The 14851-nt window shown below is 34.4% G+C and overlaps 1 protein-coding gene across 12 annotated transcripts in view; it reads right to left on the bottom strand.

Moving 5' to 3' along the window:
* The window catches only part of BCAS3 (BCAS3 microtubule associated cell migration factor), a 587541-nt gene that overhangs the window by 517424 nt on the left and 55266 nt on the right, over window positions 1–14851 (bottom strand). For all 12 annotated transcript variants that reach the window (XM_032320065.1, XM_032320063.1, XM_032320069.1 and 9 more), the window contains exon 6: window positions 12650–12731. In XM_032320065.1, the coding sequence (XP_032175956.1) occupies window positions 12650–12731 (82 nt within the window). The remainder of the gene's footprint in view (window positions 1–12649; window positions 12732–14851) is intronic.

Genomic DNA, 14851 nt, shown 5'->3' with positions numbered 1-14851 from the left:
TAATAAGAGCCATCCCAATGGATATGAAGTGGTATCTTATCATGTGTTGCTTTTTTTTTTTTAAGATTTTATTTATTTACTTGAAGGAGAGAGAGACACAGACAGAGAATGAACAGAGGGTTGGAAGGAGAGGAAAAGGGAGAAGCAGACTCCCTGCTGAGCCGGGAGCCTGACATGAAGCTCAATCCCAGGACCCTGAGATCATGACCTGAGCCAAAGGCAGACGCTTGACTAACTAAGCCACCCAGCCATCCTTCATCAAGGTTTTGATGTGCATTTCCCTAATGATGATGTCAAGCATCTTTTCATGTGCTTATGAACCATTTTTACATCTTCTTTGGAGAAGTATCTAAACAAGTGACCATTTTTGTCTTTATTTTAAAATGTGGCCATTTTTAAATAAAGTTTTTTGTTGTTTTAAGATTGTTATATAGTATGTGAAATGGTATATTACTTGAAGGTAGGCTGCGATGAGTTAAAGATACATACTACAAATCCTAAAAATCCAATAAAACAAAACAAAGCTTCATAATAAACACAATAAAGGAGGAGGTAATGTGGAGTGATGAAATAGCCCACAAGAAGACAGAGAAGTAGAAAAAGGTAATAGTGAGCACATAGGAAAAAAAGAAAACAGTGAAATGACAGACAAATCAATTCCCATTAACACACACATTAAATGTAAGTGGTTTAAAGACATAATTAAAAGATAATGAAATATTAGATAAAAAATCAAGACCCAATTATATGCTGCCCACATAAGTACATTTTACATATAAAGAAAACCTAACATTAAAAATTTTAAAAAAAGGGGCGCCTGGGTGGCTCAGTCTTTGAGTGTCTGCCTTCGGCTCAGGTCATGATTCCAGGGTCCTGGGATCAGGGCCCGCATCGGGCTCCCTGCTCGGCGGAGGGCCTGCTTCTCCCTCTGCCTGCTGCTCCCCCTACTTGTGTGTGTGCTCTCTCTCTCTCTTTCTCACTATCAAACAAATAAATAAAATATTTTTAAAAAAAAAATTTTTTTTAAAAAAACACAAAAAAATTTATCATGCCAACACAAGTCTAAAGAAAGCAACAATGTCTAAAATAATAACAGAAAAAGAAGGTTTCTGAGCAAGGAACATTACCAGGGATTTCAGTAACAACTAACTGATCGATTCACAAAGAGGACTTTATCATCCTAAATATTTTTGCTCTCAATAACAGAATGGCAAAATACACAATAAAATCTGAAGAGTAACAATTATTATGGAAGATTTCAACAACCCTTTCTCCATAACTGACAGACTATGCAGAAAGACAACTCATAAGGATAGAGATGAATGAAACAAGATAGGCTATATTTGGGGCCATAACACAACTCGGGAAACACTTAACACATCTGGAATCATATAGACTATGTCTTCTCATGACAATGGGATTAAATTAGAAATTAGTAACAGAAAGACATCAGGAAATCTCTCAAATTTAAAAACAAAACAACATCCTTTTAAATAATCCATATGTCAGGGACAAAAATCACAGGGTAACCTAGAAAATGTGTTGAACTGGAAGAAAGAGGAAACACAACAATCACAAACTATTTTTTTAAAACTGAGCAAATGGGAAATTAAAAATGAATTTTAAAATTAAAATGTAAAAACTTTTGAATATTAAAAATGTTTGTTCTTGAAAAGCCTGAATGTACCCTCTATAGGAAGATGTTGCTATTAGGGGAGGATATGCATGGGTGGGGTATAAGAGAAGTATCTACCTTCTGCTTAATTTTACTGTGAACCTAAGTATACTCTAAAAAGTAGCCTATTTCTAAAAATCCATTAAGCCAACTCACATAAAGGGACACAATTTTTGTATATATTTTACATATACCTAGAAGAGCACTTGACATCTAAACTACATACAGTATTCTTACAACTAAATAATAAAACAATGCTCTTATGGCAATGAATTTCAACAGTTATACAAAAACAATGAAATGACAAATATGCACAAGAAAGATCAGTATCATTAATGATTAGGGTAACTGGAACATTGTTGGTGGGAATGCAGAACAGTATAGCCACCTTGGAAAACAGCTGGGCAGTTTCTTGCAAAGGTAAACCTATACTTATTATATATCCTAGAAATCTCACTCCCAAATCCTCACCTAAGAGAAATTAAAACATATATCTCCAAGCAACTATTCACAGAAGTTTTATGCATGAGGGAAAACTGAAAACAACCCAAATGTCCATTCACTGGTGAAAGGAAAAACAAATTACAGTATATCTGGATAATGGAATACTACTCAGATTTAAAAAAAAAAAAAAGGAATGAACAAGTGAAACACATAACACAGATGCTTCTCAAAAGCATTATGTGAGATGAAAGAAGCCAAGCACTATAAATGTTACATATTCCATTTCTTCAAACTCTAGAAAGGCAGAAACAACAGTGACATGAATTATATCAGTCATTGCTGGTGTTCCAGGTGTGGGGTGGTAAGGCACACAGGGGGACTTTTGTTATAAACAACTTCATTAAACTGTAATTCACATAAATAGTTTTCACCAATTTAATGTATACAATTGAATGGTTTCTAGCATATTTACAGAGTTGTGCAACCATCACCACAATTTAACTGTAGAACATTTTCATCACCTCGAAAAAGAAATCCTGTGTACATTAGCAGTCATTCCCAAAACTTTCATAGTCTCTCAACCACTGGCAACCACTAATGTGCTTTCTATGTGTCTCTATGTGTCTCTATGGATTTGCCTATTCCGGATATTTTGTATGAATGGAATCAACAACTTACGGCCTTTTGCAGCTGTTTTCTTTTATTTAGCGAGATGTTTCCATGGTTCCTATTGTAGCATTTATCACAACTGCATTTATTCATGGCCAAGTAATATTCCATTGTATGGTTATACCACATTTTCTTTATCAGTTAATAGACATTTGGCTACTATGAATAGCACTGCTATAAATATCCACATACAAGTTTCTGTGTAGACATATGTCTTCATTTTTATTGGTTACATGCCTAGAAGTAGTATGGCTGGGTCAATGTTAACTCCATATTTAATATTTTAAGGAACTGCCAAGCTGTTTTCCAGTGACTGTACTATCTTAACATTCTCATAAATAACATATGAGAGCTCCAATTAGTCCACATCCTCACCAACATTTGTTGTTCTCTCTTTGTACACAGCCATTTTAGTGGGTATGAGTAGAAAAAGGGACTTTTACAGGGACAGAAATACTCTGTATTTTGATTGTGGTGGTAGTTACCTAATTGCACCCATCTGACAAAACTCAAATTATATACCTAAAACTCATGAGTTTTGTTATATGTAAATTATTTCTCAAAATAGATGAATTTTCTGGGGTGCCTGGGTGGCTCAGTTGGTTAAGTGTCTGACTCTTGGTTTTGGCTCAGGTCATGATCTCAGAGTTGTGACATCCAGTCCCCTGTCAGGCTCTGCACTCATCACACAGTCTGCTCAAGATTGTCTCTCTTTTCCCCTTTCCCTCTGCCCCTTCTCTGGCTCACTCTCGCTAAATAAATAAATAAATAAATAAATAGGGGCACGTGTGTGACTCAGTCGATTAAGCACCTGCCTTCAGCTCAGGTCACGATCCCCAGGGTCCTGGGATGAAGCCCCATTGTCAGGCTCTCCCTGCTCAGTGAGGAGTCTGCTTCTACCTACCTCTCCCTCTGCCCCTCTTGGCTCATGCTCTCTCTCACGTGCACTCTCTCTCTAATAAATAAATGAAAGCTCTTAAACATGAATAAATAAATATTTAAAAGAAACAAATTTTTAAAGGCTTACTCTATAATAACTTTACTTAGAAAATTATGAGTTTTCACACCTAGGAATGTGTTATGATAAATGAACACAGATTTCTAAGACCACAGCTTGTCCAATTCACTAAGACACCCACTTCTTCTTTACAATTCTACAGTAGAAAGCATTTAAGCTGTACTGATAATCATCAGCATCTCCATTACAAGTCTGTTTATTTGGGTCAGAATCATTAAGCTCACATGTAATTTAGTTGCTTCGTGTTACACCTTTGCTTTTATCTGATTCGAGATATCCGTCACTAACCCTTTTGATGTACTTTTAGTAGTTTATACCAAGTCCTGTAAAAGGGAACCAACATTTCTTTTCAGCGGTTGATTTAATTTAAGGTGAATGTAACTTGAATAGACTACAGCTGTTTTTGCGACATACTCTGTCCTGACAGCTTAAAATTTTAAATGTAGTTATGTTGGATAATGGCTTCTCTATATATTGGTGCCCATGTTGACTATTTTAATCACTCTTCACCCTTAGACTAAACAACCAAGGACTGCAAATATAATGAAGACACTAAGACAACTGAAGATACTTTAGACTTTCAAAATGTAAGAAAATACAGAGAAACAGAGCTACTTTTTATATATTTCCATGGATACGCAACAGTTTGATTTCTTCAGTCAGAGACATAGCCTAGAAACACCTGGATTTGGTCAATGTGTTTCTCTGTAATCATGGAGACAGTGAGGCCTAATGATTAAGAGGCCAATCTTTAAGTTTAAATTTCAGTTCTACCACCTACCACAACTGAACGTCTTTATACCAGCCAATTACCCTCTTTCAGCTTTAAGTCTCCTTACCTATCAGACCAGGTAATGGTACTCACCTTTGCAGACTAGCAGTAAAGAGATGATAATGTATATAATCAACCTAGAATTTCATCTGAAAAATATCAAGCATTATTATTCACTTAATTTATAAATTTAGTTCCTTTCTTTTCTGTTCAGTACACTTCCCACTCACTACAGCCCTCATAGAAAAGCCCTTAATTACAAGGTTCAAATGGGTATAAACTTGGGTATAAACTGAGAATACTCTCAGATCAGGGTCTCAAATTCAACAGCATGACATCACAAAACTAAAAAACTAAAAAAGTAGCACTTATAAAACAGGTATTCTTTCCTGGAAATACTGTTTTCCAACCAAAAACATTAAAGAAATTGAAGAGGAACAGAACATATGTTTCCATAACTTACCTAAATCACAGGCTTAGCAAAATTTTATAAAAACCTAAACAATTCCAAGTAGTAAAAGCCCCAATGATAAAGACGAGGTGTTATTTAAAAAAAAAAAAAAAACAAAACACAAAAAACAAAAAAACAAAAAACAGAAGGCAAACTGAGAGTAATTAGAGCAGAAAACATTAGGGAGGCCCTAAATCTCATAGTTTGGCCATTTAAAATGTCAATAAGCCTGTTTCCTCTTTGCAAAATACTGGTGATGACTGTAAGCAAATGTCAGTTGGCCTACTTTTGGAAGGTTGCTGGTGTCTTGGTTGAACAGACTGGGGTGTGTGTGTGTGTGTGTGTGTGTGTGTGTGTGTGTGTGTATGTGTTTACAGGATTTACTTGTTTAACATTAGAACTTCATAGGGAAGAAAATTATAGCAAACCCTTCTGGACAAATTAATCAAAATCTCTGAATTCACAACAGCAGAAAAATCAAACAGCTCTTCTTTGAATGTGATAAAAACCACATGTACATTATTTGAAAAGGATGAGACTGGTATTATGAAAAATAATGAAAACTGGACACCTAGAAGTGTGTGAAAGTTTACAAAAATAAGCAAATGGAAAAAAGCTTAACAACTCTAGGATTATTCTGCTCATGTTTGTTTCTAGAAAAATAACTTTAGCCATTCATAGTATAAAAAAACAGCAACAACTAGTATTTCTGACTGCATGGGTGAGCTGTTTATAATATTATAAGTTTCAGAAAACTTTGCATTTTCACTCCAGTAGGAAAAAATAGGTTGTATCTTAGGGGTTTTCTTAAACCTTTAAATATTTTGAGACATGAAATTGTAAATTCCTTATTTAGCAGGATGATAAATAACAGTACCTTTCTAACAATAAGTAATAATAAAATAATCTAGAAGAAATAAGCCATGTTGGCTTCTTGGTATTGTGGATGAGTAGCAGAAATTAGGCTCAGAGACATTTAGGAAACTTTATATCCAGAGTCCTATTCTCAGAAAAAGATCCTAGCATATAAGAATTAGTTCTAAGACATTCTTAGAAGAAAATTCAGGTACTTGGTACACTGGACTCCTAAGGATAATGAATAAGATCGAAAAGGCATTTCTAAGAAATCTGATTCAAGTTTGAGAGCAAAATAATCGTCTTTCTCCATAAAATAAGGAAACAGCACATACAAGGCTAATGTAACTCCTGAGTTACAAGCTCTATTAGAGTTAAAAAAATAGCATTATTCATTTGGTCACTGATAAATAACAAAAATACTTTATACAAAAGCAGAGTTCTGGTTTCTCTTTTGTCAAATACAGAATAAATTCTTTTGGGGTCACTACTCATATTCCATATAATCAAGCAAGGCATTGCATAGGATGAGATGATTAGTAAATTACTGTTCCCGTGATTCCAAAGAAACACATTACAGTATGGGAAAGACCATAATAAAGGCGAAATTTCAAAAAAAAGTCATGAAACTCAGAGGTTGGCAAGGAAAAATCAAGAAAATATAAACAGAAAACAAATAACAAAAAAATTAAATTCAAGGACAGTCATGATTTAAAATTAGACATGGTTATAAAACATGCAAAAATATGCAAAGATTTTCTTTGAAACTAAAGACATAACATAAAATCTGCTAGATTTCACCAAATAACTTGACAAATCACAAACTATAAATGAAGTATATAGGATACATATCCATAATAATATACCATTAATAATAAAAAGTTCAATCAATAAGAGCAAAGAGTACAAACAAGCATGGTATTAATTAGAATAAACAGCAAAAACATGAAGAATTTCCATTCTCCCTAGCATTCAAAGATCAGAAAATTACAAATGAAGATGATTTTCCTCCATCAGATATGCAAAGACTAAAAAGATTCACAATAGCCAGTAGAGGACAAACTTGGAGAAAAAAGGAATTTTCTTGTACAGATGTCAGTATACTCTCTCTGAGAACCAACTTTACATGTATCAAAATTTTACATGTATATATTCTTTGACCCAGTAAGAGTTGTCCTAAGAAAATAATTCCTTCTATTTTTTAAAATATACACATGTAGAAGTACCTAACAACATAACTTGTTACAGGAGAAAGTTTAATATAAATGTTTATATAAAGGAATGACACACATACCCAAAACCAATACATGCAACACATGTAAAGAACTTGAATCAGACCCAGGACATAATACTACAAGTTAATTTCATGCATGTTAAGGGGAAAAGGCAGGAAATGTATACTCTAAGCTGTGAATACATGCTCAGTGTCCAGAGAAAGCAAGAAAGGGAAAGAAAGAGATAACCTAGGTTTATCTCTGATAACACAGAATCAAGTGAATTTTCACTTTCTACTTTTAGTATTCCTTAAATTTTTATAATAAATATTTTAACTGGTTAGAATTATAGGATCTTTATTTTATATGATCTTTAAGAAATTAAAAACATATTAAAGTGAAAGTGTTTTCTGATCCCGCTCCTTGGAAATAACCATTACGAGCACAAAATTTATAATCATATAACTTTTTTAACTTGTACATTAACACATACATATTAATATGTTTTAATTCACATGTGAGGTACTGAGATAATAAAAACCACAATGGCTACTTAGAGTAATGAATACAAAGAATTCACTTTACTTGAAATAAGTTCTAGAAAGATTTGAAGGATAATAAATAAGTTTTTATCTGATATAAGAACACCAATAGATTGGTCATAGTTTTCTGAAGCACTGTCCTAAAAAATTCTAAAAAAGGTACAGGTTCATTAAGAAAGTAACCAATTATTGATACTGACCATGAAGAAGTAGGAAAGCTAAACTATGCTGATACAAGCAAATGCCCACTTATACTTTAGGAAAGCTAAACTATGCTGATACAAGCAAATGCCCATTTATACTATACTATAATATGATCTTCTGCGGAATAAGATGCCATCAGATCCTTCATATCTTTACTTTTTTTTTTTTAAGATTTTATTTATTCCTTTGACAGAGACAGATCAGAAGTAGGCAGAGAGGAAGGCAGAGAGAGGAGGAAGCAGGCTCCCTGCCGAGCAGAGAGCCCGATGCGGGACTCGATCCCAGGACCCTGAGATCATGACCTGAGCTGAAGGCAGAGGCTTTAACCCACTGAGCCACCCAGGCGCCCCCATATCTTCACTTTTAATTAAAGGACAAACTTTCTACAGAAATACCTACAGAGGAGCACCTGAGCAGCTCAGTTGGTTAAGCATCTGCCTTCAGGTCAGGTCATGATACCAGGGCCCTGGGATTGAGCCCCATATCAGGCTCACTGCTCAGCGGGGAGTCTGCTTCTCCCTCTCCCTCTGCCAACTCCCCTTGCTTGTGCTCTCTCTCTCAAATAAATAAATAAAATCTAGAAAGAAAGAAAGAAAGAAAGGAAGGAAGAGAAAGAAAAGAAAAAAGAAATACCTACAGAAAGGGAACTTGCTTTTCTCCTGATCATAATTTTCAAGAGATTATACCATTCAGCAACTTTCAACAAATATTTATTAACACCTTATATAAAGTACTTGGTGAGGCACTAAAGATATGAAGACAGACTACAAACCTAGCAAGAGGTATGGGGCCCTCAGCTGGTTGTTGGTGGAGCATGCGACTCTTGGTCTCAGGGTTGTTAGTTTGAGTCCCACATTGGGTGTAGCGATTAATTAAAAATAATAAAATCTTTTTTAAAAATCTAGCAAGAGGTAAATGAGGAACTAAAATTAAAAACAAAAACAAACAAAAAACAGTAAGTCCTGGGGGCCCTGGGTGGTAGAGTGGATTGAGCATCCAACTCTTGGTTTCAGCTCACTTGGGTTGTGATGTCAGGGTCATGAGATCAAGCTCTGCATTGAGCCCCACATCAATTCCATGGTCATTGTAGAGTCTGCTTGGGATTTTCTCTCCCTCTCCTTCTTCCCCTTTTCCCTGCACGTATGCATTCTATCGCTCTCTCCCTCTAAAATAAATAAATCTTTAAAAAGAAAAAAATAGTAAGTCCTAGGAGAGCACATACTATTAATATTGACTATGGAGCAAAAAGGGTTACATGGACATGAGAGTTCTAGAAAAGGAAATAGCAATGAAATGACCTTTAAGAGGATGGATCATTTCAGGAAATGAAAGAAGTACAGTTAAATTATCAGAGAGTACTATTAGGGCAAGGAAGGGGAAGATGGGGAACGCTGGTAAAGAATGACTAAAAATGATACTGGAAAAACACACAGTGAGGGGATCAGTTCACAAAAGATCTAATGAACCTGGTATGCAAAAGCTATAACTAAATCTACTTACTAATTTTAAAAGTTTATAGATTCTTTTGTATTTTCCATACACACTATCAAATTACCAGTGAATAAAGACAATTTTACATCTTTCATTCTAATATTTACACCTTTTATTTTTTTTTCTTGCCTTACTGTAATGACTAGGTCGTACATTCAAAGATAAATAGAAGTTACGGTAGAAGTCATCCCAAACTCAACAGGAAAGTATTTAATACATCACTGAGTATTTATTTAATAATTTAAGTTATTTATTTTATATATAATTATAATATGTATTATAATTTTATATATTATATAATATATATTATATATAATAAATTATATATAAATAATTTAAATATTTAAATTATTATTTAATAATAATAATAATGAAAGTACTTAATACATCATACTGAGTATGATGTTAGCAGTAGATTTTTTATAATCTTTATTATACTGAGAATGTCTCTTTCTCTCCTAATTTGCTGAAAGTTTTTTCTAAGATTTTATTTCTTTAGAGAGGACAAATGAACAGGGGGAAGGGTAGAGGGAGAGACAGAATCTCAAGCAGACTCTGTGATGAGCAAGGAGCCCAATGCAGGGCTTAATCTAACTACCCCAAGATCATGATCGGAGCTAAAATCAAGAGTCAGACACTTAACCAACTGAGCACCCAGACACCCTGCTGAAAGGTTTTTTTAGTCATATATGGCTACTGAATTTTATCAAAGGTTTTCTCCACTTACAGTAAGATGGTCATATGGATTTCCTTCGTTCTATTAATGTGAATTATACTGATTGAATTTGAAACATTAACCAGCCTTATATTTCTGAAATATCCTTTATTGGTGGTGATATATAATTCTTTTTATGTGTCACTGGATTCTACTGGTAATATTTATATGTAAATTACACGAAAGAAAAGAGAGGGCAGAGAGAGAGGAAGAGGGAATGCTGGTTGAGAGAGAGCAAGATGTTAGGTATGATAAGGTAAGATTAAGAAAAACATGATAGTAGAAAAAAATTATTCAACAAAAGAATTAGTAATCCACATTGAGACAATCTTCCAAAAATAACATGAAAGAAATTATTTTTCCAAATTAATCATTAATCAATCTAGGGGGGTCTAAGAACCAAATAATAAAAGTACCAGAAAGAGAAAACAAAGAAAACTTAGAAGAAATCATTAATTAATTAATTAAAGAAAACTTAGAAGAAATTATTAATTAATTAATTAATTAATTACAGAAATTTTCTCAAAACTATACTACTTGCATTCCCACATTGAAGGGGCCCAGGACAATGTATGACCTAAGAAACAACAATGTAAAGTTTCAGAACACTAGGAACAAAGACCAACATTCTACTAACTCCCAGACAGGAAAAACAAGCCATAGACAAAGAAAAAAGTATCAAAATGGCTTCAGACTCTTCAATCATAGCACTATATCAATGCCTTCAAAATTCTCAAGTAACATCATTTACAAACAAGGATTTGTTACCCAGCCAAATCACCAAACAAGAATTAAGAAAGAATAAAGATATCTTCAGACAAAATTTACCACACATCCTTTTTCAGGAAGCTACTAAAAGACTTACTCCACCAAAATGATCACACAAAGGAAAATGGACAAGAGAGGGATGAGGTGTTCTACTTTCCATTACAAATTTTATGTGATCAGTCACATGTCAGACTTCAGTAAAAACAAATCCAAAAAGTTAATCAAATACAACAAAAGTGACACATAGGTAACCTGTGGATAAGAGAACCCTTAGCTATGTGAAACTGTATTTCAAATCTAATGTTATATTTTTAGAAATATTATAGAGAGATAAATCTTTTTTTAATTAGACAAAATAAATTATATATACTCAAATCCTACTAGCAATATTAACTTTTATAGCTTTATACTCTCGAAGTATTTCTGCCCAAAATAAAAGCTGAGAAAAGTTGAACATTAATAACTGGCATAAACAAAAGAGCTTCGTAAATGAACTGAAGAGAGAAAAATCTGCGTCTGTGAATTACATACAAAAGAAACAAAGACATAGCAAATTCTTTTAATAAAAACATTGTTCTTGAGTCCAACCATCCAAAGAGAAAGCTGGCTATTCTATAAACCTTCTGGGAAAAGATGTTCCACAATCTTCCTCATCAAAGGATTTCACCAAAACTCAAATGCAACAAAAAAAACAGAGCAAGAGAGAGAGAGAGCGTGCGCGCGTAAAGGAGAGAACACTGAACTCTGGGTATACCATATCGTCCAATAACAAGGACAAAAATCTCTACATGACTGCAGGATGTCACTGCCTTGTTACCTTCACCCTTCCACTTCAATTAAGCAGACTCAGCCACTAAAATAATCCCTGACATTGCTTATGCATATGCTTAATGCATAATGCACATGGTAGTAAGTTTTAACACACAGCATTCTTACCAGTTTAGAGAATTAACTGCTCAATGAAGTATTATAAGGAAGATGACTCAACTTCTGGAAAAACTTTCAAGTTTAATAGAATTAAAATATTTTAACATCCTCTTTTTTAAAAGATTTTAAAGTATACAAATAAGATTTAATTGACTGTGTTTTTATTGCTCGTGCAAAAATATGACTCAGTGAACAGAGGCAAGTTCATGAGAAAACACAACAGAAAGCTCAGATCATTAAAGTGCCACCCAACTACTAGGTGTCATTTAAACATGTATTTGATTTAAAAAAATAATAAAAACAAAACATACATAATATCTAAATACAACATTTAAGCATTAAGAAGTATTACTTTTTAAAGCAGAGACGGAAGGTCAGAAGCCCGAAACTGTACTTCTGACATAGCTGGAAATGCAGACAGCAGACTCATCTACAAGCGAGATAATGGTGAAAACCAACCTCGCCAGGGCAGTAAGAATAACTAAGAAGAGCAAAGACATGAGAACAACAGAGACTTGGGGAATACCCACAGAAGAAAGCTAAGCCAGAAACTAACAAAAGCAGCACAGACAGCAAGGAAGGGATCTGGGAAGAGTAATGCCATGCAAACCAAGAGAGAAGAGGGCTTCAAGACAGAGCCAGCAAAGTCAGAGGCTAAATCGAGATCAAAGTGGTTGAAGATAAATCAAAACCACAGTAGAATGTGAATGGCCATACTGAATTGGTTAAGATTACCTATTTCCATCTCAACTGACGAACAGGAGTTTATCTTGTGAGGAGGAAGGGAAGGGTACGGGCACTTGGAGGAAAATAGACTTTAGTTATCATTCTTGCTGTCTGTAGTCCAAGACCAATAAAAGAGAAACTCCTCAATGATTTGTTTTTTCTTAAGGGCTACACTCACCAAACTGCGGAGCAGGCAAGATTCTAGCCGCTCGAATGGGGCCATGTCGAACAGAAAAGAGCTCCTGTGCTTCCCCACTGATCTGCATGAGAAGACAAAAAATTTCAGTAAATGAAAATGCAGGTCAGAACATGATTATAAGAAAACAAGATCTCCTAAATTTTATTACTTTTTTTGTCTGAAATGTAATATATGCACACATGCACACAAATACACACATTTATGGTTGTTCACACACATTAGGTATATTCATGCTTAAATTACCACAAATATTTTGAGAAAATGAAGAGATTTTCATTTCCTCACACTTGACATAAATAGGAAAATGAATGATCTGTTCTTGAAGTCTGTAATTCTTTTCTTTAATAAACTACTATAAGTCTATTCAGTTCCTGCACAATTGCCTCTCATTTCACAGCAAAGCAGTTACGATTTTTTAAATCAGTACGAAGCTTTCCATGTAAGAAAAAGGTAAATACTCTGAGTATTCCGAAAAGCAGAACTTAAATGTGGTAGTAACTTTTGTAAATATGTTGTAAATGAGAAAAAGCAAAACAAATTGCAAAGAACACTGTAGTAAATGTGAATGACAGGGTCCTGCAACTACCTACCTGTTAAGCACCTTGAATAAATCATTTAACTTATATATACCTATATTTTTAAAAATATATTTTGGATGAAAATTGTATGTATTTAAGGTGTACAACGTGATGATTTAATATACATATATGATAAAATGATCACTGCAGCCATCTCCTCAGTTACCTTGTTTGTATGATGAGAGCACCGGTTTTCCAGTATTCAGTACAGTGTTACTAACTACAGTCATCGTGCGTGAACATTAGATCCCTAGACTTACTCATGCTATGTAACTAACCCTTACCCTGTGATCAACATCTCCCCACTCCCCCCACCTCTCCTAAGCCCATATTCGTTTGCATGTACAAACTGAAAAGGTAAAGGGGCTAAAGGACCTCAAAGATACTTGTAATTTCAATATTCTATGAATTACAAAAGTAATATGTAAGCACCTTTAAATGTCATCATTTTTATTATACACCTAGATCAAACACTGCATGAATGTCAGATTGTTTTGAGCTGTACCGAAGTTATTTCTCAGATACAGAAAGTACAGTAGTCTATTAGCCCAAAGGAAAAAGAGATATGACAATGTATGTGTTGAGTGTGAAAACAATCGCTTTTCAAAACTAGCAGCTCAAGGAAACACTTTGTGGCTAATTGAAGTATTGAGCAGATTAAATTAGAATTAGTTAGGAAAGGCTTTCCAGACTGCTTTAAGTGGTAATGTAGTTCCCAATACATTTCCATATTTTTTTTCTTTTTAAGATTCAATTTATTTGCCAGAGACAGAGAGTACACAAGCAGGGGGAGCAGCAGGCAAAGGTAAAATCAGGCACCCCACTGAGCAGGGAGATCAGAGAGCAGAGAGTTGGATCCTACGACCCTGGGATCATGACAGGAGCCAAAAGCAGACACCTAACCAGCTGAACCACCCAGGTGTCCCACATTTCCATAATTCTTAAGTGTTTGATGGCCTATGTGATATCAGACAGGGAAAATGGCAAAAAAGATAAAACCAGTTCTAAATACCCAAGAACTGACGACAAAATGTAATAAACAGTCAACAGAGGAAACACGCTGATGGTAGTTTTTTAATGGACCTGCCAAACAAGCAGTTTAGAATATCCACAATGCATACAAGATAAATGGCTTCTAAAGCTTTCAATATTAAACTGTGTATCTGCAGTGCTGTCTTTAAGATTAACTGCTTTTTCAGCTCTTCAGCTTGTCTTCTATCTGAATTTAAGACCTGCAAACTATAAATACTTTGTTTCTTATAAATGTTGAATTATCAGGATACCTAAAGATACATCATATTCATTTTTCTTACAAAAATTATTTCAACTCATTTATGGGCCACAGTGGCGAATCCCTCTGGAACACGTGGGATGCTAGGAATTGAGGAATGCTAGGCTCTTCACACTAACTGTGCAACAACAGCACCACCTATCACCAATTAAACATACCAAAGCCATAAACTCAGGATAGCAGAAGATAAGAATGGAGCGCTCTACAAATTCCTTTGTAGATATTAATTTTCTACATGAAAAATAGGGCTATCGTATACTGTAGTTCTTAAGTCTACAGTTTACTATTAGAGAACAAAATTTAAAATCTAGA

Source organism: Mustela erminea, chromosome 18, assembly GCF_009829155.1.
Source record: "Mustela erminea isolate mMusErm1 chromosome 18, mMusErm1.Pri, whole genome shotgun sequence".
Lineage (NCBI taxonomy): Eukaryota > Metazoa > Chordata > Mammalia > Carnivora > Mustelidae > Mustela > Mustela erminea.
This window is presented reverse-complemented; position numbering and strand designations above follow the sequence as displayed.